The sequence below is a fragment of the Paroedura picta genome, chromosome 14 (assembly GCF_049243985.1).
Source record: "Paroedura picta isolate Pp20150507F chromosome 14, Ppicta_v3.0, whole genome shotgun sequence".
In the NCBI taxonomy this organism is placed as follows: domain Eukaryota; kingdom Metazoa; phylum Chordata; class Lepidosauria; order Squamata; family Gekkonidae; genus Paroedura; species Paroedura picta.
Genome location: NC_135382.1, coordinates 14510327 through 14534944, shown reverse-complemented (window position 1 = coordinate 14534944; position 24618 = coordinate 14510327). Strand labels below are relative to the sequence as shown.

The window sequence follows — 24618 nt, the reverse complement described above, 5'->3', positions numbered from 1 at the left end:
ACTAAAGAGATCAGTCCCCCTGGAGAAAATGGCTGCTTTGGAGGGAGGACTCCATAGCATTATACTCCACTGAGGGAAATGACATCCCAAATCCTGGGTATAAGCTTGGACTGTGTTTGAAGAAGAAGAAGAAGAAGAAAAAAAAGAACTGAGTTTTATATCCCGCTTTTCTCCATCAGGAGTCTCAAAGCGGTTTACAATCACCTTCCGTTCCTCTCCCCACAACAGACACCCTGTGAGGTAGGCGAGGCTGAGAGAGCTCTGACAGAACTGATTTGTGAGAACAGCACTATCAGGGCCATGACGAGCCCAAGCTCACCCAGCTGGCTGCATGTGGAGGAGTGGGGAATCAAACCGGGCTTGCCAGATTAGAAGCCGCTGCTCTTAACCATGACACCAACCTGCGCGTGCAGCACAAAAGCTGATCCCCACAATTAAACTTGGTTGGTCTTCAAGGTGCCCCTGGACTCAGACTTTGTTCTGCCGCTTCAGACGAACACGGCGACCCACCTGAACATATTTAGCAGGGCAAACAGCCGTTTCTACCAATTGCCTTTGTTCCCACGCTCTCCCCAAGTAGCTCAGTGTACACAGAGGGCCCACGCATTTGGCCTCTGAAGAAAACTAAGGTGGGTTAAGCTGAATTATTGCCACAAACCAACCCTATCCGGTTAAAGAATGGACAAGGATCCGAAGCCAGGGAGCTGCATTTCAAGGCGAACACTCGATCTGCATATCTTTTAGGGTGGAATCAATGAATGTGTGCAGTTCCGTTACCTGCCTTGAAACATTCCCCCCCCCCCCAACAATGGACCGCCTCCTCCCTGCGTTCCACTGCCCTCTGCCACAATCTCCTTTAATTAGCTGTCCCCCTCCGCCCAAATAAAAAAGCCACACTTTCTTTAGCTCTAAGGAAAGACCAACTCCAGTCACTTTCACTGGCTTTTCTTCCAAGGGTTCTTGTTTATTTGTTTCGTTGGGGTTTGCTTTTGTTTTGTTTTGTTTTGTTGGAGAAGGAATGTCCAAAACTGCACCCCATCTTCTGGCCAGAGTGCTGCCTAAGCTGCCTCGTGAATCACTGAAGGAAATTCCTGCATGTGAAACAGATCCCTGGGGCCTGGAGGAAGCCTGCTGTGCTACCAGGAAGAAATTATCATTTTCAAATGGGCCCTGCTCAGCAGACAACCTTCTCTCGAGAGCTCCAAGCTGGGAAAAGAGAAACCTTCTGCAAACACACCGGCTTTGAAGAAAAGAAGAAGAGCTGTTCTTTTTAAACCCCACTTTTCACAACCCGAAACAGTCTCAAAGCGGCTTACTAACATAATTCCCTTCCTCTTCCCACAAGAGACACCATATGAGGTAGGTGGGGCTGAGGGAGCTTGAAGAGAACTGCTCTGCAAGAACAGCTCTAAGGGAACTGTGTCTAGCTCAAGGTCGCCCACCTGGCTGCATGTGGAGGAGTAGGGAATCAAACCCGACTCTCTGGATTAGAGTCCGCTGCTCTTCAACCACTGCGCCAAGCTGGTTCTCATGGTGATGTGGCTCCAAAAAAAGGCGTTCTTTCAACTTCACTTCACTAAGAAGACGGAGGAGAGGGGAATCGAGCCCAGCTCTCCCATCCTCCCAGAAATCCACCCATGCATTCTGCTCTGGACCTGTTTGCATCGCTATACTCTATTACCCCTGTTATAGTTTCATGTTATTGTTATTGTGAAAAGCTGAGTTCTTTGTGCAGTTTTCTGCATTTTATGTGAACCGCCCTGAGCCGCAGGGGAGGGTAGTATATATATAAACAAACAAACAAACAAACAAACAAATAAATAAATTAGAGGCCACCACTCTTTAACCAGTTTGGTGTAGTAGTTAGGAGTGTGGACTTCTAATGTGGCAAGCCGGGTTTGATTCCCCACTCCCCCACATGCAACCAGCTGGGTGACCTTGGGCTCGTCACAGCACTGATAAAGCTGTTCTGACTGAGCAGGAATATCAGGGCTCTCTCAGCCTCACCCACCCCACAGGGTGCCTGTTGTGGGGAGAGGAAAGGGAAGGCAATTGTAAGCCGCTTTGAGACTCCTTCAGGTAGAGAAAAGCAGCATATAAGAACCAACTCTTCTTCTTCAGTAATACCAGGGCTCTCTCAGCCTCACCCACCTCACAGGGTGTCTGTTGTGGGGAGAGGAAAGGGAAGGCAATTGTAAGCCGCTTTGAGACTCCTTCGGGTAGGGAAAAGCAGCATATAAGAACCAACTCTTCTTCTTCTTCCTCTTCACTACAGTGTGCTGGCTCTCAGATGAACAGTGTCTGTGGTGGCCTCTGTGGTCTCCATAGAATATGTCCCTGATAGGTGAAGACTTTCTTTTGATGCCCAGACAACAGCGCATCCACAAAACAGAGACAAACCGAGCATTGCTTTCTAAGTTGTCCAGTTCTCCGACAGACAGACACACATAGTTAAACAGGAGAAGCTAGTCAAAGATGCATTTCCAGCTTTTGGGCTCAGGAGTTTTGGAATCTTAACTGGCCCTCACAAAGTGTAAGCAGACGAGGCCAAAGCCACCGGAAATGCTTATACACAGTCTAATGAGACATTACAGGCCACAAGCTTAAGAAATCCAACTCAACAGAATCACAGGGTATTATTCTGGGATGGCTTCAGTTTCCACTGTGTTGTCTCTTTGGTTTAAGTGGTGACAGCCCACCTTCTCGCACACTGAAATGCACTGGTAAGAAGCAACCCTTTCCTTACACAGGTGCCCTAATGCAGCTGTCCCCAATCCCTGGTCCGGGGACCGGTACCAGTCCGTGGATCAGTCGGTACCGGGCCGTGGCTCCTCCTCATCCTCCTTCCTGGCTGCTGCCTCGGGGGCTGTCCTGCCACTCTGCCGCCGGCTCACCTTTGGTGCTCTTCAGCAGCCGCCATGGCTGGGGCTCCCCCTCTGCATGGCACTGCGCAGCTGCTGCTGGCAGCACCCCCCAGCGGGCAGCGGGAAGTCAGGGGCACCGGCAGGAAAGCAAGTGGAGCAGGGGCTCAGGCAGTGGCAGCGGCAAAAGACTACCCCCCCCCCGCCTCAGTAAAATTGTCAAGAGTTGACCGGTCCCCAGCGATAAAAAGGTTGTGGGCCACTGCCCCAAGGCACACTTGCAATGCTACATTCTAAATGGTCTAAGAAGAAACAGCTCCTGTAAAAGAGCTATCTTCAAGTATTTAAAAGGAGGCAATATAGAGAATGGAGCAGTGTTGTTCTCTCTTGCCCCGAAGGGACGGACCAGATGCAATGGGATGAAATTATTTTTTTTTAAACTCTGTCTAAACATCAGGAAGAAGTTCCTGACAGTTAGAGCAGTTTCTCAGTGGAACAGGCTTTCTAGGGAGGTGGTGGGTTCTCCATCTTTGGAAATTTTTAAACAGAGGCTGGGTAGCCATCTGATGGAGAAGCTGATTCTGTGAAGGCTCAAGGGGGTGGCAGGTTACAGTGGATGAGCAATAGGGTTCTGAGTATCCTGCACGGTGCAGGGGGTTGGGCTAGATGACCCATGAGGTCCCTTCCAACTCTGTTATTCTATGATTCTAGAAGTTTGAAAGAGCATGCAAATGTGTGCATGGGTGAGTCACACACAAGTTGGGATCTTACTCTTCTAGGCATTCCACAACAACAGAGAAGATCAACGGAGGAGCAAACGTGTAAAGCAGACAGAGGCAACCTTTTTTGAGTGGCAACTGAAATCCGAGCTACGACGAGAACGAGAAGCCACACTTCCTAACATTTGGGCGCATGGGCAAATGTGGTCATGCGCCCCCAAATTGACTGCGACAGCGAAGCCGCTTGAACTGGTGGTGGAGAGGGCAACACTGACTTGCATCTGATAGATTTGCCCTTCGTGGGCAACAACTTTCATCTCCAAGGCCTTCTTCTGCTCCTCGGCTTGCTGGAGCAGCTCCGCATTTTCCGTCAGTTCTTTGCTCAGTTTGCTGCACTCTTGACGCAGTTTGGCCAGTTCTGCATTTTGCCTGAAACACAGGAGAGAGGGCGTGCATCAATACCTGTCTGATCATCTACCGCAAACCATTGGCCTCCTGACAGTGGCCCCTGCCTGGTGGGATGAGGTCATGGAAGAGCGGAGGGCCCTGCAGGAACTATCACAGTTCTGCAGGGCCTGCAAGACACAGCTTTTCTGCCAGGCGTTCGGTTGAGGGCAAGATCTATGTAGCCCCTCCTCCAAAAAACATCCAAAACATTTAATCGCCATATCTGGAATATCTAATAATCACTGCCATATTTATTGTGATGTGGGTTTGGATTATATTAGCTGGGCCCAAATGGGGTATGTGGGGGTGGAAATTTGTGGTTTTTTATTGTTGTATGGATGATTTTAATGTATTTTATTTTTGTGTTGTAAGTCGCCATGAGCCAGCTGGCTCGAGAGGGGCGGTCAACAAATCAAATAATAACAAATAATAATAACAAATAACAATAACAACAACAACAATAATAATAAAAGAAGAGAAATGTGCCAGTGCCTAGGTTCCTTGGGAAGAGAATCTTTCAGCAAACTGCTGGGGTGTTACAGGGGTCCTTAGCCTTTGGGGTGTCAGGGACCCCTGAGGCAGTTCACTGGACTTTGAGGCCCAATGCTGAGGTTTGTGTGACGATAAACACATAAAGGGAATCATGTTCATGCAACAGCTGCACACATGAGACTCTCTGTGCTAGAAATAATCTCTTTAAAATTCCTAAAAGAAATGACCAAATTCCACGTTTGTGCTGTCTCCTCATCCATCAGACCGTGCTCTCTGACTTCTTGTGTCTCTCCTAAGCTCTGCTTCCACGACCACCTTCCATGACCACCTAACCACCTTCCTCACTCACCACTCCCTAACTTGGCCCATTTCTCACCTCTCAGACCTCTCTGCTGCTGATCTATCCCAAGCCAAGCTTGGAGGCACCAGGGGGAGTACACTTAGGAACAAGGTAAGAAAGGGTCCCACAGTGGACCCCAAAAAACACAGAAATTGTCACTGTTAATATTTAGCTGAAAGAAAAATCGCAAAACTTAATTTTTGGTGAGAATATTAATGGCAGAGTCCAGACATTTCAAAAACATTCATATATTCCCCAAAGGACAATTCGATGTATGATACAAGCTTCTAAACAACCAGTAAAGAGAATTTTGGTAACCAAGGTAGGTCAAGAGCAATTCTAAAATCCGAATAATGGAACATGTGTTTTGTCGGGTCGCCACTTTTGGGATAATAAAATATTGAATTATTTAATTGTCTGTGTACCTCTATCACATAACCTTGGGTATTCATAATGAATACACCCCCCTTTATCTGCTTCTTTAATTACAACTGGGGAGTCTTATTAAATTCTCTTTTTGTTGGAAAAGTTCCCCCATCAATGCCGGGGAGAGAATTCCATCTTCTGGACATCTCAACACACAGTCTTTAAAAGTTGAGATCTCTTTAGAGTCAACACTGCAAATGTGTATTTGGGCTTAAGAATACTCAAATGTGAGACAGGGGCATCCTTCCAATTCTTTTAATTAACTTTAATTAGTCTGAAGAATTTGTATAAATCTATTGTAGCCTGGAATCCATTGCATTTGGGTGTAGGGACAAAACTAGGCCCTAAATTGAGGACCCTGAAAAAAATGGTTCAGGGATGAGAGAAGCTATGCCCAGAATACCATCCACAGATGTGAGTTGCCCATTAATAGGAGGGAAAAAACAGTTTTTGCGGGCTCTTAATAGTGCACATCCTTCCAATGGTGCTGCCACCTCCACAGGGCCAGACCCTTTTTTCAAATCAAGAGAAAAATACTCTCATCCTTTTCATCGGACGATGAGAACGCCAAGGAAGAAAACTCAGTGTTTACTTTGTCATCTAGAACTTTCACTGGTGATGGGATTAAGGTCCTCAGTTTGGGACCCAGCTGAAACAGACATAAAGAGAGCAATCCTCCCCAATGGCATATTTTGGGTATGGCAACCAGGGCTCACACCCTGGGCACCATACTTGATGGGGGAAGCCCTGGGCCCCATCAAGCCCCTGTGGGTGGTGGGAGCAGGGCACCTCGACCCCCTGCACCCAGTGACACCCTCCAGGCAGAGATGGCTCAGCAGAACTTGCACTGGCCACAGGCAGCCTGCCCCCCCCCACTCGCCCCCCCCCCACTCGCCAAAGCTGTGAACCTCAAGCTGGGTGTGTTGGCTCTTTGCCTCGGACAGAGCAACGCCCAACAGTTGCCCAGCCTTCCCTCTGGCAGGGCGTCAGTGTGGCCTGCCGGTCTCATCCCACCTCCCTGACAGTGGGGACAAGCTGAGGGACTCACAGCCCAAAATGGCTGGCCCCTCTGTCGCTATCTTTCAGTTGGGCAGCAGGAAAGGGAAGGGTTTGTAAGCAGGTGTTTTTTGTGGAGGCCTTGCCCCCAGCCTCCAGCCCCCCATGCCACCAAGCCCCACCTACCCGCTTGCCGCAGGCACAAAATGCGGTAGGTCTGCACCTGATCCTCTCACTAAACATTTATGAAAATGCTCCACTGTTCTAAATTTTACCCTGCAAGCGTTTTAAAACACAAGTCTGGAGAAAGGCCATCTGGCGTCAAAATGCTACCGATCTTACCTGGCTTCTCTAGCGCCCCATCTGAACTCTTGGGTCTCGCTTTGGATCTACAAAGCATAACTCTGGAGACCTACAAGCGTCAGAGGGGGCGCCAGAGATTCGAGAGATGCAGCAGTCGCCAGAAAGCTGAAGAATTTTCCTTTCTTCCACAAGGCTCGCTGTATCTCTGAGAACTTTGACTTGGCTACCCGAAACTCTGCAAGCCATTAACAACTTGTGTCAAGTACGATTTTACTACCAAGTCTCCTGCCAGCGCAACACACAGCCTAGGCTGAAAATGACAGTCATATTCCCAATCCCGGTGCTCCAATACCCAGAAACAGTATTTCTATGTCCATCTTACTTGCTTTCTGTCTGGCTTGTGGCTTGGTTCAAAGCATCTCTGAGGATGGAATTTTCTTGCTGCAAACGAGCCAGCTGGGTATTTGGGCCATTCTCCAGCTGTTCTTGAAGTGTCCGAATCTGGAATCAGAGTGAAAAAAATCTGACCGTGCCTACTATGGACTGGATGTAGAAAACAGCGATAACTTTAAGCACCATATATGAATGTTATTTGAAGGCTACAGTCTCTCTTTCCTTCCCTCTGTCATCCCTCTTGCTCATAAGCCAACTGGCATGTGAGAATCTGGACTGAGGGGGCCAAGCCAGGCTGTGGGAAGCTACCATAAACATTTCATCATATCCATAGGTTGCAAGTCTAGCCACAGTTACCTTGCCGTGGTTGTCAAAAATGGTGTGCTGATACATCTCTGTGATTAGTTGTCTTAGAACATGCACAACAATTCTTGGGGGCATCTCATTTCCCCTATATCCCCCCACCCCATCCACACCTCCCTTCTTTCCTTCTTCCTAGCAGGCCCTGCAGTCTTCCTCCTCTCTCTGCTGCCTTCCTTCCTGTCTCCCTCATCTACCATAATCAGCTTTCCTTTCTTCACCTGAACCCCCCCCCCTCTCTCTCTTGCTCCTCATCATCCCTCATTTTCTTCCTTTGTTCCTTCTACCCTTTTCAGACTTTCTTTCTCTGCTCCCCAAGCACTCTACTTATTTTGTTTTATTTATTTTTCCATTTATATTCCACCACTCTTAACAATGTGGCTTGTAGTGGATTGCAATAATAAACCCCACATTAAAGGTAAAGGTATCCCCTGTGCAAGCACTGGGTCATGCCTGATCCTTGGGGTGACGCCCTCCAGCGTTTTCATGGCAGACTCAATACGGGGTGGTTTGCCAGTGCCTTCCCCAGTCATTACCGTTTACCCCTCAGCAATCTGGGTACTCATTTTACCGACCTCGGAAGGATGGAAGGTTGAGTCGACCTTGAGCCGGCTGCCGGAATTGAACTCCCAACCTCATGGGCAGACAGCTTCAGACAGCATGTCACTGCCTTACCACTCTGCGCCACAAGAGGCTCTCAAAACCCCACGTTAAAGTCCCCTAAAACAATTATTAAATGCCTTTAAAACCCTGGTGGTGAAAAATTCCCACCCCCACTAAACACGACATGGAAGCTCATCACTTAACCACTACCCAAATGGCTGCTGAATCATCTGACCATGTAGTCTTTTGCGATCGTGGTAAGATTAACAGACATTGCTTCTATGATCAGGGGTTTAGCTCTCCCAAGGTTGTTATTTTTAATTTCAGATTTCAAAAAAATATAAATGTATTTTTGGCAAAGCTAGGATTTTTCCAAAGCAGGCACAAAACTCTGCATGGATTTTTTGACGCGCACTCTAAGGCCAAGTTTAGAATTGGGTTTGGAATCAAATGACGCATGAGCAAACATGAGCAAGGAGGCCTCAAACGCGTTTTTGGGGAAACAGGTCTGACACCAAATATAAAAGCCACAGTACACAGCAGGCTCTGATAGAGTCCCACTCAACACCCAAAATCAAGAAAATGAAATTCAAAGCTATGCAGAAAGGACGCTTGCTCCCATTTTACGGATCGGTAAGTTATAGTCTCTATTTGCTCACATGTTACTTGATGCTACTGGGCTAGACGTTCTCCCTCAGTTTCAGGGAAGTCCCTACGTCAGGGGTAGTCAAACTGCGGCCCTCCAGAGGTCCACGGACTACAATTCCCATGAGCCCCTGCCAGCGAACGCTGGCAGGGGCTCATGGGAATTGTAGTCCGTGGACCTCTGGAGGGCCGCAGTTTGACTACCCCTGCCCTACGTGTTCATGCACGACTGAGCTTTCAAAGGGCAAACGCACCAGACAGCTCGACACATGAGGCTGGTCAATAGACACATTCAGCTTCAAGACAGCAAATGCCAAATAATCAAATTCTGCAGGCTTCCAAAAAATGTTTTTTTTGGGAACATTTACAGGCACTCTGAACTGGTCTAATTAGTGAGAGGCCCTGTCTCAACGTCAAGGTTGCTCTGCTGTTGACTTAACAGGGCTAGCCCGGGTCACGGGAGGCAGCGTGCCCAAAACAAGGGTCCAGAATTGGACTGCAGGAATTCATAGCATGCGCTTCTCTTCGGTTTACCACATTTGCAAAGCCACCGACAGCCCACCCAGTTATTTGACGGAGCGGCGTTCTGTGCTTCGAGGAAAGCTTGCACTCTTGCCTGATTTCAACGGTGAAGGTTCTCCAAATCCTTGGCTAATTGCCGTTTTCCACTGGTGGCGGGAGAGAAGACGTCACAGGATGTCTCACCCTGCATACACTTCTTTTGCTTTCCCAGGGAAAGGATTCTAACAGGTGTTATGCCTGCAGATCTGCTGAGGACTGAGCTTGAAGTCTGGGGCAGGATCGTAACCCTGTGCTGGAATCAGCCATTGTGCCACTGGATCCCGACTGCTGGATCCAGTCCATTTAAACTGAAACAGACCAGTGGGAAGACCCATTGTGTTGTAGTGTATATAAGTTGGGGGGTTGGGGGGGGTTCTAGTTCAGTTTCTGTTCAGTTTTCGTTCCTGTACCATCATGCGCGGGGTCACAGTAAAGAGCAGAAAGGAACCCCCAGTGGTCTCGGAACCCACAGATCTAACGGCAGGAATCCTTGACAAATCCTTTACGTGCAAATGAGACAAAAATGGACTGTTATTTTCATTTCGGGGAAGTAGTGTGAGGAAAGTTTATTATAGGGGGCTGCCTGAAAGGGCTGCCTCGTTGCCCCACGAGTGGCATAATCATGTCTTACCACCGCACTGGGAGCCAAGAATGTGCCTTCCAGTGAGTCTTTTTTGAAACAAATATCTGCAGGGCATCTGATTAGATAGAATAGGAATGCTAGGATATGAGCTAGGATATCTAGGCTGTCTCCAGTACAGTTAGCTTGTTAGCCCACGTGAAGAAGGAGAGTACAGTTTTAGACCTCATTTTTATCTGCCTTATGGGACCCTCACAGCACCTTACAATCACCTTCCCTTCCTCTCCTCACAACAGGCACAGCAGGCCTCCTGTGTCTCAGAGGGGCTTACAATCGCCTTCCCTTCCTCTCCCCACAACAGGCACCTTGTGAGACAGGTGGGGCTGAGAGTTCTGAGAGAACCGGGACTGGCCCAAAGGCGCCCAGCAGGCCTCATGTGGAGGACTGGAGAATCAAACCTGGTTCTGCCGCTCTTAACCACTACACCATACTGGCTCTTTCGTGAAGACTGCTCTGGAATGTATGGGAGAGGCCGGTCATTGTGTGAGACTCCAAGACACTGCAGTGCTCTTTCATAGAATCATAGAATTGGAAGGGGTCATACAGGCCATCTAGTCCAACCCCCTGCTCAACGCAGGATCAGTCCTAAGCATCCTAAAGCATCCAAGAAAAGTGTGTATCCAACCTTTGCTTGAAGACTTCCAGTGAGGGGGAGCTCACCACCTCCTTAGGCAGCCTATTCCACTGCTGAACTACTCTGACTGGGAAAAACTTTTTCCTGATATCTAGCCTATATCGTTGTACTTGAAGTTTAAACCCATTACCGCGTGTCCTCTCCTCTGCAGCCAACAGAAACAGCATCCTGCTCTCCTCCAAGTGACAACCTTTCAAATACTTACAGAGGGCTATCATGTCCCCTCTCAACCTCCTTTTCTCCAGGCTGAACATTCCCAAGTCCCTCAACCTATCTTCATAGGGCTTGGTCCCTTGGCCCCAGATCATCTTCGTCGCTCTCCTCTGTACCCTTTCAATTTTATCTACATCCTTCTTGAAGTGAGGCCTCCAGAACTGCACACAGTACTCCAGGTGTGGTCTGACCAGTGCCGTATACAATGGGACTATGACATCTTGTGATTTTGATCAGCCCTGACACTCTCATCTAAGAGCATCTCTCCCATCTGAGCTGGTGAATATGAAAGGTATCGTTTCCAGAACATTTGAGAGGGCTGCCTATTCTTTTCTTTTCGCAATTAAGGTGACGTTTCAGTGCCTGATAACTGACTTTGTCCTAGCTTCCAGTTCCTGGAGTTGGGACCTGCCTAACATTTTATCCATTAGGGAAGAATCATGCATTTTGTGGCTCACAAGATGAATATCTAGCGTGCACAACGTATCTGCATGAGTCATCCAAAGGTTCAGATGTCTTGCAAAAAGCAGCCTATTCTGCTAGGGACAATCCTAACCCCACCCGCGGCGCCGCGGGCACCGCGGACTAAATAAAGCCGTAAGGGCTTAGGGGGAGGAGTTAGGGCGGGCTCTGTCCGGGATGAGGAAGGGTGCCAATTGGCCCCTTCCTCCAGACAGACCATCGGCGGGGCCAATTGGCAGGCGCAAAGCGCCTGTCGATTGGCCTCTCCGATTCCCGCCCTGCCAACAAGGGAGCAACTAGACACCCCCCCCCCGGAGCCTTCCCCAGTCCGTCGGGGGGGGGGAAGCCTCCTACGACCTCGCCGACCCACACCACGCTGACCACAGCCACTGGGCAGCCTTCGGGAGTCACCGGGGGGAGGGACAGGCCATCTAGCGCCCATTTTATTCAGATATAATATGGTCTTTTTATCTAGTTTATCATAAAACGGCAGTGCTTTATTTTCATGCTACATCCCATCGCTTGAATTGTGTGCAAAACATGCTGTTCCCCCAGGTTTGGGAGGACTGATGCTTTTGGCATGCCCATCTCAATTGTCGTTGATTCACCGGGGGCATTTACAAGCCAGCTCTCCCACTCCCCATGGACTGCAACACAACTTAAGCCGAGAGGCCCGTGTTCGATTGTGAGACAACTCCTCCCACCTTTCCTTGCAGCTGCTGGGTCTCGGCCACGTGATCCTGGTAACTCGCTTGCATGCGGTTCTGCACGGCCACGATCTCCTGCTCGTGGGCCAAGAGCTGCTCCTTCAGCTTGTTCTCGACAAGGAGGGCCTTTGCTTTCTCAGCAGCAACCTCCTTCAAGAGAAGAGAGAAGAAAGACATCATAAATCAGAACTGGCAGACAGTGAGGGTTCCAAACACGCTAACTTAAGCAGCGCAGGTACGGCATGGATTGCTGGGAGGAAGTACACTCAAAAGAACAAGAAGTCTCTGATGAGCCAATCAAGACACTGGAAGAGATAATTTGAAAATCATCCGGAAAATCCTGTCCTAACTATGCTGACTGCACATCTCCTCCGATGCCCCCTGCAGGACACCCTTCATATTCTGCTCAGTTATGCACAGTGCAGAACTTGCATATTCCAGCACAGACGACTTTACCCTGAAATGTATGCTGAAGCGAGCATTATTCAGCCGTGAATGGCTGTTGCAGGCCCATTGCAAGCCTGCCAGCATCCCATTTTCAGTTGTTGGAGTGGCTGATAAGTGACGAAATCCACCTGAACATCTCCTAAAGTGGCCAGAATAAAGTAAACAGACAAGCTGTATAACGTTCACAGCATGATGTTCACATCACCATCAGGAGATAAGAGGAGGAGAGTGATTTCAGGAAAGCACAAGAAGTCCCTCTCTCCAAACATTCTCAGGCTTTTTAATGGCAGAACTTGACCCTACACCTACCTTGGAAAGTTCCCTCAATTTGGTTTTGGCAGCAGTCGCGTTTTCCTGCTCCAGGACAAGTTGTTTCTCTTTCTCTTCTAGCTGTCGTTTGAGAACAGCAACAGGGTCACTTTTCTGAGTCGCCTGAAGAACCAACAATCACAAGAAAACAAACAGACTCAGGGCGCAGACCAGCTAAGAGCTTCATTGCTTGGTATCTTAATCGCAGAAAGCTACTGTAGACAAAACACTGGCTACATGCAACCTGTATCCGCTATTTGATATCCTTTACCAACTACAGGCCCCTCTGGTAGTCCTCCTGAGGGCCACTGTGTGACACAGTGCTGGACTGGATGGGCTACTGGCCTGATCCAAAATGGCTTCTCTTATGTTCTTATGTCTGAGGCAGTGATGCTCTGTATTCTTGGTGCTTGACGGACAACAGTGGGAGGACTTCTGGAGTTCTGACCCCACTGGTGGACCTCCTGATGGCACCTGGGTTTTGACCACTGTGTGACACAGAGTGTTGGACTGGATGGGACATTGGGCTGTCCTGGATGTTTAATGCATGAAACTCCTACAGGAGAATCAGTTACAGGGTCACCCACTCCCAATGGCACTTGGAAGTCTCCCGCTATTACAACTGACCTCCAGACAACCAAAACCAGTTCCTGTGGAGGAAATGGCTACTTTGGAGGGTGGGACTCTGTGGCATTAGACACCACTGAGGTTCCTTGCCCTTACAAATTCCTTCCCCCACACCCACCCCATAAATCTCCAGGTTTTTTCCAACCCAGAGTTGGAAATCTCCAGGTTTTTTCCAACCCTAATAAAATACCATTTATTGTTTCCTTCTTATGAGCAAAAAAATGACCCAGAGCACAAATTTCTCCCCAGGAATAATTGGATTCCCCCTGATCCAGGGTTTTTCTGAGTTATGAGTGCACCAGAGGCAGACAAACACCAGCAGTAACCTCTTCCCACTGATTCAAATGAGTAACCGTGTTGGTCTGAAGTAGCACAACAAAAATAGTCCAATGGCACCTTTAGGACCAACAAAGATTTATTCAAGACGTGGGCTTTTGAGTGCATGCACTAGAAAGCTCACGCCTTGAATAAATCTTTTTTTGATCTTCCCAATGGTTGGCAATCCTAGGGACAATCCACGGAGTAAGGTCCATGGACAGATGGTCACATGAAGTTCCCATTCATACTTTCATTTGCGTTTGCATGTAAGAACCTCACTTTGGACTATGCCCCTCATCAGATCTGTCTGCCTGCCAGGAATGGTTCACTTTGAAGGGAGACACTGGAGTCTGGATTATACCACTTCTGCCTTCATGTGGGTGGGGTCACATAAAGAACAATTCAAACATGCTAAAAGTATTCCCTCCCTGTATAAAACTGGATCTCAGGGACAACTGTCGTAGCCTGTTCCAGAATGCTAATTTCTTCCTGGTCATTCTGACTCTGTTTTGTTAAAAGTGTTATTGAATGAAGATCTCTCGGGTGTCTGTTTCTACTGCAAATTTTCTGCTGTCGCCTGTAAAATGCATCATCTTATGATAGGTTGATTTTTCCATGAAATTTGAACCTTCCAGACTTGGATTCATATGAATTTATTTCCATTCCACGGACGTTGGATTGTTTCCCCCCTCCTGTTTTATGGCTTTGTTAATAGTCTTATCATCTGTTTTTATGTTCATGCTTTCTAATGCTTTGGTCAATCACTGTTTAAATAAAGATTGATTGACTACAATCTGATAGGGCTACCAACCTGAAACATTCGGTCATGCCAGCTGCAGTCTGTAATAGCGGCATATCCATTCTAGTTACAACCTGGTGCTTGGCCTTGGGTTCTGAGAAGGGACGGCCATCAGGTCACTCCCAAGAGAATATTCTTCTGCTCTCATGTTTGTTAGCAGCTCTTATCTAAGAAGGTTGATTTGTTTTCTCTCTCCACTAGTTGCCAGGTGAAAGATGGCCTGGTTCATCCTAGTGCTTGAGATAAGTTTATTAATGTGTTTTTTCCTTGTAGCCAGCAATGAGGGTGTGATTGAACAATATGATCTCCCCAACGTTGTTGTTAGTCATGTTGTATTGTAACTGTGACTGTTAGATTGTGATATTCAACTGAAAATTATATAATGCTATATAATGTTATAGATTGTTATAATGTTCCATGTAAAGTTATGCAGTGTTCCATGTAAACCGCCCAGAGCTACAAAGAATGGGCGGTATGAAAATCCAAGTAAATAAATAAATAAGATGTTTAGTTTTAGCTATGCATCTCATCTCAAGGCCTGACTAAATTCTGCAGCGTGTGTGCGCATTTGAGACCCAGGAGATGAGAACTTAGCCTGCTATTTGGTGTAGTGGTTAGGGGTGCTGACTTCTAATCTGGCATTCTGGGTTCGATTCTGCGCTCCCCCACATGCAGCCAGCTGGGTGACCTTGGGCTCGCCACGGCACTAATAAAACTGTTCTGACCGAGCAGTGATATCAGGGCTCTCTCAGCCTCACCCACCTCGCAGGGTGTCTGTTGTGGGGAGAGGAAAGGGAAGGCGATTGTAAGCCGCTTTAAGCCTCTTTTGGGTAGAGAAAAGTGGCATATAAGAACCAACTCTTCTTCTTCTTCTATTCCTGTAAGCTTTATCCTTGTAAGTAAACGTAGATCCTTGTCATTTCCTTGGGATTTCTGTCAACCTAGAGCTTCTAGCCAGAGACCCAAACACTAGTACAGCTCAAACTCAGCTTATCTACCTCCCTGACAACTTGAGTCCCACTCTGCCTTCCTTAACAGGTCCCCAAATCTGTTGCTAGGTGCAGGGATGCTTCAGCCTTGATCCTAAAGCCATCCCCCCTCACACTGCCATGTAAGAGATATACAGAACTGGGAAGCATTGACTCAGGAGGATGGAGTCAGCAGTCAAAACAAGTCTTTCCACCTCTAAAGATATACTCACCATGTGCCAGATATCCTGAGGACCTCCGGCCTTCTCTGACAGGATTTCTATCAGTTGCTGGGCCTCCCCTTCACCAAACATCATACTTTTCAATGTACAGGCCAGAGTCTTGTACGGAAGGTCAAGCACGCAGTCCGCATCAGCAGTCACTACAGAGAAAAGGCAGGAAAAGGAACATCTGATAAGGTACAAGCTATAGAGAAATTAAAAGTTTGCCAGCAAAAAAACCCCACAAAAACAAACAGTTCCAAGATCCTAAAGGCATAGGGCCACTTCTGACAAACCACCAGAGGAGACATTAAACTTGGAGAAATGCTAAGCTCTCCTGCTGAATTTATGGCACTTTGCCTTGACTCTTTCCTGTTTCCTTTCTCTCCAGTGTGGTGTAGTGATTAAGAGCAGTGACCTCTAATCTGGAGAGCTGGGTTTGATTCCCCACTCCTCCACATGCAGCCAGCTTTGTGACCTTGGGCCAGTCACAGTTCTCTCAGAACTCTCTCAGCCCCACCTGCCTCACAGGGTGCCTGTTGTGGGGAGAGGGAGGGTAAGCAATTGTAAGCTGTTATGAGACACATGAGGCCTGCTGAGTGACCTTGGGCCGGTCACCATTCTCTCAGCTCTCAGCCCTAACTAATTTACAATGTGCCTGTTGTGGAGAGAGGAAGGGAAGGCATTTGTAAGCCTCTTTGAGATTCCTTTAGAGAAAAGCAAAGCATAAAACCTTCTCTTCTTCCTTCCTCATATCAACAGACAGCAGGGGGCAGAAGACGGGACTGAATGAGATTTATACTGTTTTTTGCTTTTCAACTGGAAAGTTTGCCGCATGTCCGTCCTGTTGGTTGCTACACATCCGCCTCACTCAGCCTGATAGTTCATTTGATTAATTCACAGGAAACCAATTGGCTAAACTTGTTTATGAGGGATTGTTCCTTCCAGAGCTTTTGTTCACCAATGCTACAGTCCGTGGTGACTTCTGGGAACGGTGGAAGCTGATTGTGTTCAGGTGGGCTTTGGAGGCTGGGAAAGGGAGTGAGAAGAGGGCTTCCTCACCTGAACTTGGGATATCTTAAATCAGGGGTCCCCAACCTTTTTGTCACCAGGGACCGGTCAACGCTTGACAATTTTACTGAGGCCGGGGGGGGGGGGTAGTCTTTTGCTGAGAGACGTCGCTGCTGTCGCCTGAGCCCCTGCTCCACTTACTTTCCTGCCGGCACCCCTGACTTCCCGCCGCCCACTGGGGGGTGCTGCTAGCAGCAACTGTGCAGTGCCATGCTGAGGGGGAGCCCCAGCCATGGCGGCTGCTGGAGAGCACCAAAGGTGAGCCAGCATCAGAGTGGCAGGGCAGCCCCCGAGGCAGCAGCTGGAGAGGAGGATGAGGAGGAGCTGCGGCCCAGTACCGACTGATCCACGGACCGGTCCCGGTCCCCAAACCGGGGGTTGGGGACCACTGCCTTAAATAACACAGATCAAGATGGGCAGCCACGTTAGTCTATTCATGGCAGCAAAAAAGAGCAAGAGTCCTGTAGCACCTTAAAGACTAACAAAATGTGTGGCTCGCACTCATACCCTGCCACAAATTTGCTAGTCCTTATGGCGCTACTGGACTCTTGCTAAATAACACAGCTGTGCATGCCCACTTGGAGAATGTGCACCCATGCACACCCCCTACAGTCTTCACCATGGCGTCTGCACAAGGAGACTTACCCGATTCTCTTTTCTTTTTGGCAACGGACTTCTTTTTTGAACCTACGTCTTGTTTTAGTTCCTCTTGGTTTCGAGGCGCTTCCTGCTTCTTGACGGTCACGGGATTAGTCACCGGAGCAGTCTGTGGAGCCCCAATCGATGGGACAGCAACATCTGGCTCTTCCTTGGGAATCACTTCAGAAATGGGAGCTTCAGAGACAGCGGGGGGCAGAGAAGAAACAGGAGGGCTGGGAGCCTGCTCTGTCTTTGCGCCTTTCTTCTCCTTCTTTTTCTTATCTCCAGGGGACAAGGCAGGCTTCTCCTTCTCTGGCGGAAGAGCTGAAAGCGCCAAAACAGGGGACTCGAAGATTGTTGGCTCAACATCTGGAGCAGGTTCAGGGCTCGTATCCTTCGAGCCAGAAGAAGAGGCCAGCTCTTGATCCAGCTCAGGGAGTCTTCCGTTGGGCTTCTCATCCTTTCTTTTGGCCTTTCCTTTTTTCTCCACGGGTTTCTCTTTCTTCTTCTTCTCCACCTTCTGCTGGCTGGCTTTCTCTTGCTCTTTACGCTGTTTCGCCAAGGCTTCTTCGTAAGACGTCTCTTTCATGGAAAAAGTGGACACCAAGAAAATCCCAATAGCCGAGACCAGCATGAATCCGCCGAAGACCATAATACCCAGCATCTGGGGGTCATAAAAATCCATTCTTACGTTCCTGTGTTAACCTGCAAAACAGCAGAGCAAGTTAATGATCAGATAACCACAGAGATATATGATGTTGCCTTATATAGAGCCTAGTGTACCAAGCCTAGCAGCAGCTGCGGAAGAAGAGTTGGTTCTTATAAACCGCTTTTCTTTACACCAAAGGAGTCTCAAAGCGGCTTACAGTTGCCTTCCCTTTCCTCTCCCCACAACAGACACCCTGTGAAGTAAGTGAGGCTGAGAGAGCCCTGATATTACTGCTCCGTCTGAACAGAAGAAGAGTTGGTTCTTATATGCCACTTTTCTCTACCCGAAGGAGTCTCAAAGTGGCTTACAATCACCTTCCCTTTCCTCTCCCCACAACAGACACCCTGTGAGGGAGGGGAGGCGGAGAGAGCCCTGATATCACTGCTGGGTCAGAACAGCTTTATCAGTGCTGTAACGAGCCCAAAGTCACCAAGCTGGCTGCATGTGGGGAGGGGGAAGTGGGGAATCAAACTCGGCTGGACTGAGTAACATGAGTTTTATTTACAGCTGTGTATGTAGGTGTGTTTGTTATTTTCTGCTGCTGTAGGCAGCAGAACAAAGTTTGAATGTGGTGGTCCTTTTAAGGCTGAAAACCTTGTTATTGTTGTTGTTGTTGTTAGGTGCGAAGTCGTGTCCGACCCATCGCAACCCCATGGACAATGATCCTCCAGGCCTTCCTGTCCTCTACCATTCCCCAGAGTCCATTTAAGTTTGCACCGACTGCTTCAGTGACTCCATCCAGCCACCTCATTCTCTGTCTTCCCCTTCTTCTTTTGCCCTCGATCGCTCCCAGCTTTAGGCTCTTCTCCAGGGAGTCCTTCCTTCTCATGAGGTGGCCAAAGTATTTCAGTTTCATCTTCAGGATCTGGCCTTCTAAAGAGCAGTCAGGGCTGATCTCCTCTAGGACTGACCGGTTTGTTCGCCTTGCAGTCCAAGGGACTCGCAAGAGTCTTCTCCAGCACCAAAGTCCAAGAGTTGGACTCAACTGAATGGTAACATAATCATCATCTTCTGCATTCCAAGCAGATGACCTGCCACTGAGCCACAGCTCCAACCTTTCCAAGGGGTTGTAATCCACTGGCAGAGCATCTGCTTGGCATGCAGTAGGTCCCAGGTTCAATCCCTGGCATCTCTGGTTAAAAGGATCAGAAAGGAGACAAGACCCTGGAGAACTGCTATAGGTCTGAGCAGTCAATATTGATCTTGAAGGACCAAAGGCCTCATTCAGTAAAAGGCAGCTGCTTGTATTCATGTGAAAACATTCCTATGATACAATAAAAAGGACATCAAATGCCCATCTGCATTTAAGTTTCTAAAGAAATAGGGCTATCCCATTCAGTACTGGTTTAAAACACTCCAAGAAGGTCAAGATACTTTTTCAAAAAACTACCTCTTTTCTAAATCCACCCATTAAATAATAAAAACACTCGTAGTTAAAGAGTCTTACACGACCACTCATGCTCTAAAAGCCTGGGCAGGTCGAACAGGCACTGCACAATCCCATATCTCACGCTAGCTTACACCACCTGTTTCAGGTAACCAGATTTTGTCTTAGACTTCAGCGTACGTTTCTATCAAGCTGAAGTGGCAACAAGAAACAGGGCTAGGGTTGCCACCCCTAGGTTGGGAAATATCTGGGGACTTTGGGGGTGGAGCCAAGTAGGCCGGATTTGGGACAGGGGGGGGGACCTCAATGGAGTATAATACTATGGAGTCCTCCCTCCAGAGCAGTCATTTTCTCCAGGGGAACTGATCTCTTTAGTCTGGAAATGAGCTATAATTCCAGGGGATCTCCAGGTCCCACCTGGGGACCAGCATCACTAGCCAATGCTGACTCTTATTCAAGGAAGACAGAATAATAATAATAAGAAGAGTTGGTTCTTATATGCCGCTTTTCCCTACCCGAAAGAGGCTCAAAGTGGCTTACAGTCGCCTTCCCTTTCCTCTCCCCACAACAGACACCCTGTGGGGTGGGTGAGACTGAGAGAGCCCTGATATCACTGCTCGAACAATTCTATCAGTGCCATGGCGAGCCCAAGGTCACCCAGCTGGTTGCATGTGGGGGAGCGCAGAATCGAACCCGGCATGCCAGATTAGAAGTCCGCACTCCTAACCACTACACCAAACTAGCTCTCTGCCAATCTGCACACGGGTGCTGCCACACCTCAAAGGTATTGCCAACTGGGTTGCCAAGTCCTCCCTGGCCACTGACAGGGGAATGAGGGGAGTTGGGGTTGCCCTATCCAAGTTGGGAAACTCAAATTAATTAACTCCCACCATTTGGGAAACTCTTCCTGGGCCATCCAGAAACGGCAAGGTTTCATGACACCCTGGCTGGAAAAACCTGCTATGGCTTGTTGTGCTATGCTGTGTAGTTTGTTGTGCTATGCTGTCAGGACGGTGATCTACGGTGCTAGTTAGGGCAGCTAGATGAAAAGAAACTTATTTAGAATACTTGCTGGTGGAAAGTGCCGTTGGGTTGCAGCCGACTCACGGCGACCCTGTAGGGTTTTCAAGGGAAGAGTAGAACAGTGGTGCTTTGCTATTGCCTGTGTCTGCCTACCAATTCTGGACTACTTTGGTGGTCTCCCATCCAAATACGAATAAGGGCTGACTCTGTTTAGCGTCCAAGATCTGATGAGATCCGGCTAGTCTGGGCCACCCAGGTCAGGACCAATGATAGATACCCTGTTCACAGCAAAACTCTCTTCAAGGCAACGGTGCTTTGGTTTTTTGTACACTCAGCGTTAACTGCTTATGTTGGTGCAATGTGACATCGTGATGTGCTGCCTCCAGAAATAACCTCCCTGTGTTGAAAAGACACTTGGTGTTTCTTTCCAATGAATTAATATGTGCAGGAGTCAATTCAGTCTGTAAATTTTCATCCGTCTCAACTTAAGACCTGGATAATGTGTATGGAACAACCACAGACCTCAAGCATTCGGCAATCTGGTCCGGATCCTGCATATCTGAGAGACCAGCTCTCCATCAAACCTGCTCCCGAACAAACACTTTGCTCTTTGAATACCAAACAGTTGGTGGTTCCTGGCCCCAAAGATGTAAGTCTGGCCTCATCCAGGGCCAGGACATTCTCCATCCTCGTCCCTACCTGGTGGAAGGAGCTCCAACACTAGAAAGACAGCAAGGAATTGGGCTGCTTGCTCATCAGTTCTCCCTCAGCATCCACAGAGCCCAAAAGCTCTAAGTCAACCAGGTATCCACCAATCCTATCCTCCCCTGAACGGCCAAAAACTTTCTTCTCAGCCAATCCATCTTTAGCCAGCTTAAAGTTGCTGAAACCAGTTGTAAAACGTGAAACAGGCAGTGCAGTCCTAAAAGAAACTTTCCTGGGAGTAAGCCCCATTGAATAGACATAGAGAAGGATTCTGAGTAGCCCTGCTTAGGATTGCTCTCAAGAGCTAGCATGGCCTAGTAGTGGTTAAGAGCAGCAGACTCTCATATGGAGAAATGGGTTTGATTCCCCATTCCTCCACATGAAGTGTGTCAGTCACAGTTCTCTCAGAATTCTCTCAGCTTCAGCTACCTCACAACGTGCCTGTTGTAGGGAGAGAAAGGGAAGGCGGTTATAAATTTCCTTTGAGACGCATATAGCTAGCTGGGTGACCATGGGCCAGTCATGGTTCTCTCACAGCTCTCTCAGTCACACCTGCATCAGAGAGTGACTGTTGTGGGGAGAGGAAAGGAAGGTGATTGTAAGCCCCTCTGAGACACATGTGGCCTGCAGTGTAACTTTGAGCCAGTCACTGTTTTCTCAGAGCTTTTTCAACCCAACCTCCTTCTCAAGGTGCCTGTTGTGGGGAGAAGAAAGAAAGGCGATTGTAAGCATCTCTGAGACACACGAAGCCTGCTGGGTGGCCTTGGGTCGCTCACCCAGCCCCACCTGACTCACAAGGGGCCTGTTGTGGGGTGAGGAAGGAAGTGGGATTGTGAACTGCTTTTAGAAGGTAGAGAGAAGGGAGGTATAAACACCTGCTCTTCTTCTATTAACCAGCTGTGAACGAACCAAAATCCCCAGGCCTCCTGACTAGGCCAAAAAGTCAAGATGGAAGAGAAATCCACCCTAAACTAAACTAAGGAAAGCAGAATTGCAGCACCTGTGGAGCGAAGTTGCTGCTGATTTCCTCATTACAGTGAATCCACTTCTGAGAGGAGGTGTTTGTGGGTACAGCTATGCGCCTCATCCATATGAGCAACGCAACACACTGTCTGGATTCGCCACAATGCCATGAGGGAAAAGAATTTAGCCAAATGACTTGGGGCTCACACAGTACCTTGTTTAAACTGGGCTGCTCCCCTTGAAAAACAGCTATGTATGTTTCAGGGCCATACTGGTTGAAAATCCACCTAGGCTCCAGAAAGTTCTCCAGAATCATGTTTAAATCAGCTTAGAAACAGGCCAGTGTGTGCTTAGACTGGTAGGATCAGGTTGGATTTTTAAGACCTGAGGCCACCACAGTTAGTTATCTGACCTTCCTTATCTATACTCTTCCATACACACAAATGGCTGTCATTTGCTTCTATGGACTATGGATGAGAAAAAACACTCTTTTGTCTATTAACCTAACTGGGTTCTGTTTGAAAAGTTCTATTGCATTACTAATTGTTATGCTATTGTTGATCAATACTGGTTCTTACTGTTACTGTTATGATTATTCCAGGCGTGAGCTTTCGAGTGCAAGCACTCTTCCTCAGACAATGAACTGACCATCATGACAGTGGGAATATATAAACAAAAGTTAATCCCGTTACATTAGTAAACTGTGTCACAGCATCCAAATACAGCCATATGATAATTCTTTGCTAAACTTTTGCTTATATATTCCTACTGTTATGATGGTCAGTTCATAGTCTGACGAAGAGTGCTTGCACTCAAAAGCTCACGCCCTGAATCAATCTTTGTTGGTCTTAAAGGTCCTACTGGACTCTGATTTTATTGTGCTACTTCAGACCAACACGGCCACTCATTTGAATGTATGTTACGATTATTGTTATTATGGTTATAATGTACTCCCCTATGTTTTATGTAAACCGCCCTGAGCCTTACCGGAGGGCGGTATAGAAATATAATAAATAAATAAATCCAGCAAATAAACAAACAAAGCAAATATATGTCCTTCACTCCTGACACAGAAGGGTACTGTCCTGCAGTTCAGGGGTAGTCAACCTGTGGTCCTGCAGATGTCCATGGGCTACAATTCCCATGAGCCCCTGCCAGCAGGGGCTCATGGGAATTGTAGTCCATGGACATCTGGAGGACCACAGGTTGACTACCCCTGCTCCAGTTAACAGGATCCCATCAGGTGGGGGCACCACATATCTTGGGGGGGGAGGCTCTCCCTCAGAGCCTCTTGTGGGAGCAGCTGTATAGGACTTTGGACTGAGGCCACTGTCTATATATGACTAAGAAGCCCCAGGTACATGCTCTGAACTTCTTGGAGAAAGAATAAAGCCATAAGTATTCCATGGGAAGAATTAAGCTGCTTATAGTCACATATACCCAAAAGCATGGAAACTGTCAATCAACTCTCTCTCCTTCCTTTCTTCCCTCCTATATGAATATTTATTCTGCCCTTCCTCCATGGAGTTTGGGTTCTCATCTCCTGACTAGAGATCATTCCCCCTGGAGATAAACAGACGCTTTGAAGGGTGGATTCCATGGCATTTTAAACCTCGGATTCCCCTGTCTGCCATCCCCCAAATCTCCTGGAGTTTTCCAACCTGGATCTGGCAACCCTGCCCCCCATCCCCCACCAGTGGCCAAGGGGACCCATCAACTCTGAATCCACCTCAAGTTCTAATGCACATGATAAATGAGTCACATAAATTTTATCCTCACAACCATCCTGTGAGGTAGTTGGCCCGAGAGAGAATGGCTGAGCAGAGATCACTTAGTAAATTTCCTGGCATACACTGATTTGAATGGGGTATCCCCGGTCCAACACATTCACCCCTGTACTAAGCTGGTCCCTCATTTTTTTACTTCCACAGCACAGAAGCAGTAAGCAGGTTCTGTGGGACCTCAGAGGTGGATCTCGCTGACAACTTGGCCTCTGTGTAACCCCACATTCCCTTTTTCTTTCAGTCCCAAACCTCTTGGTCTGCAGGCTGAAGCATGAAGAACAAGAATTGGCTCTTATTATGCTGCTTTTTCTCTGCCAGGAGGAGTCTCAAAGCGGCTTACAATCACCTTCCCTTTCCTCTCCCCACAACAGACACCATGAGGTGGGTGAGTCTGAGAGAGCCCTGATATTACTGCTAGGTCAGAACAGTACTACCAGGGCTGTGACTAAGCCAAGGTCACCCAGCTGGCTGCATGTGAGGGAGTGGGGAATCAAACCCAGCTTGCCAGATTAGAAGTCGGCACTCCTAACCACTACACCAAGCTGGAACGCAGGCCCCCCCCAGGGCCAGAAGGGCACACCGACTCCCTGTTTCCCCACACATGTTTCCCTTTGGGTTCTGGAGAATGGCACGCTGCAGAGACAGGCTGTGTTTGGAGGGGGGCAGAGAAGGACAAAGCAGACTCGCACAAGGAGACAGAAAGCACAATGATGAGGCAGGCAGGCAGTGAGAGAAGAGGGGAGAACAGATGGAAGCATCACATGTGTGAGTCAGCATGCATCACATCCACAGGTTGGCTATGTTTCAGATGACTTATATGCCTGCATTATTTTCACGGTTTGTCCA

The 24618-nt window shown here is 48.1% G+C and overlaps 1 protein-coding gene across 3 annotated transcripts in view; it reads right to left on the bottom strand.

Moving 5' to 3' along the window:
* The window catches only part of RRBP1 (ribosome binding protein 1), a 57594-nt gene that overhangs the window by 29039 nt on the left and 3937 nt on the right, over positions 1-24618 (bottom strand). For all 3 annotated transcript variants that reach the window (XM_077310650.1, XM_077310652.1, XM_077310651.1), the window contains exons 2-7: positions 17208-17906; positions 15504-15652; positions 12559-12681; positions 11800-11952; positions 6967-7085; positions 3856-4009 (exon numbers count right to left, since the gene is read on the bottom strand). In XM_077310650.1, the coding sequence (XP_077166765.1) occupies positions 3856-4009; positions 6967-7085; positions 11800-11952; positions 12559-12681; positions 15504-15652; positions 17208-17886 (1377 nt within the window). In that variant the 5' untranslated portion in view covers positions 17887-17906. The remainder of the gene's footprint in view (positions 1-3855; positions 4010-6966; positions 7086-11799; positions 11953-12558; positions 12682-15503; positions 15653-17207; positions 17907-24618) is intronic.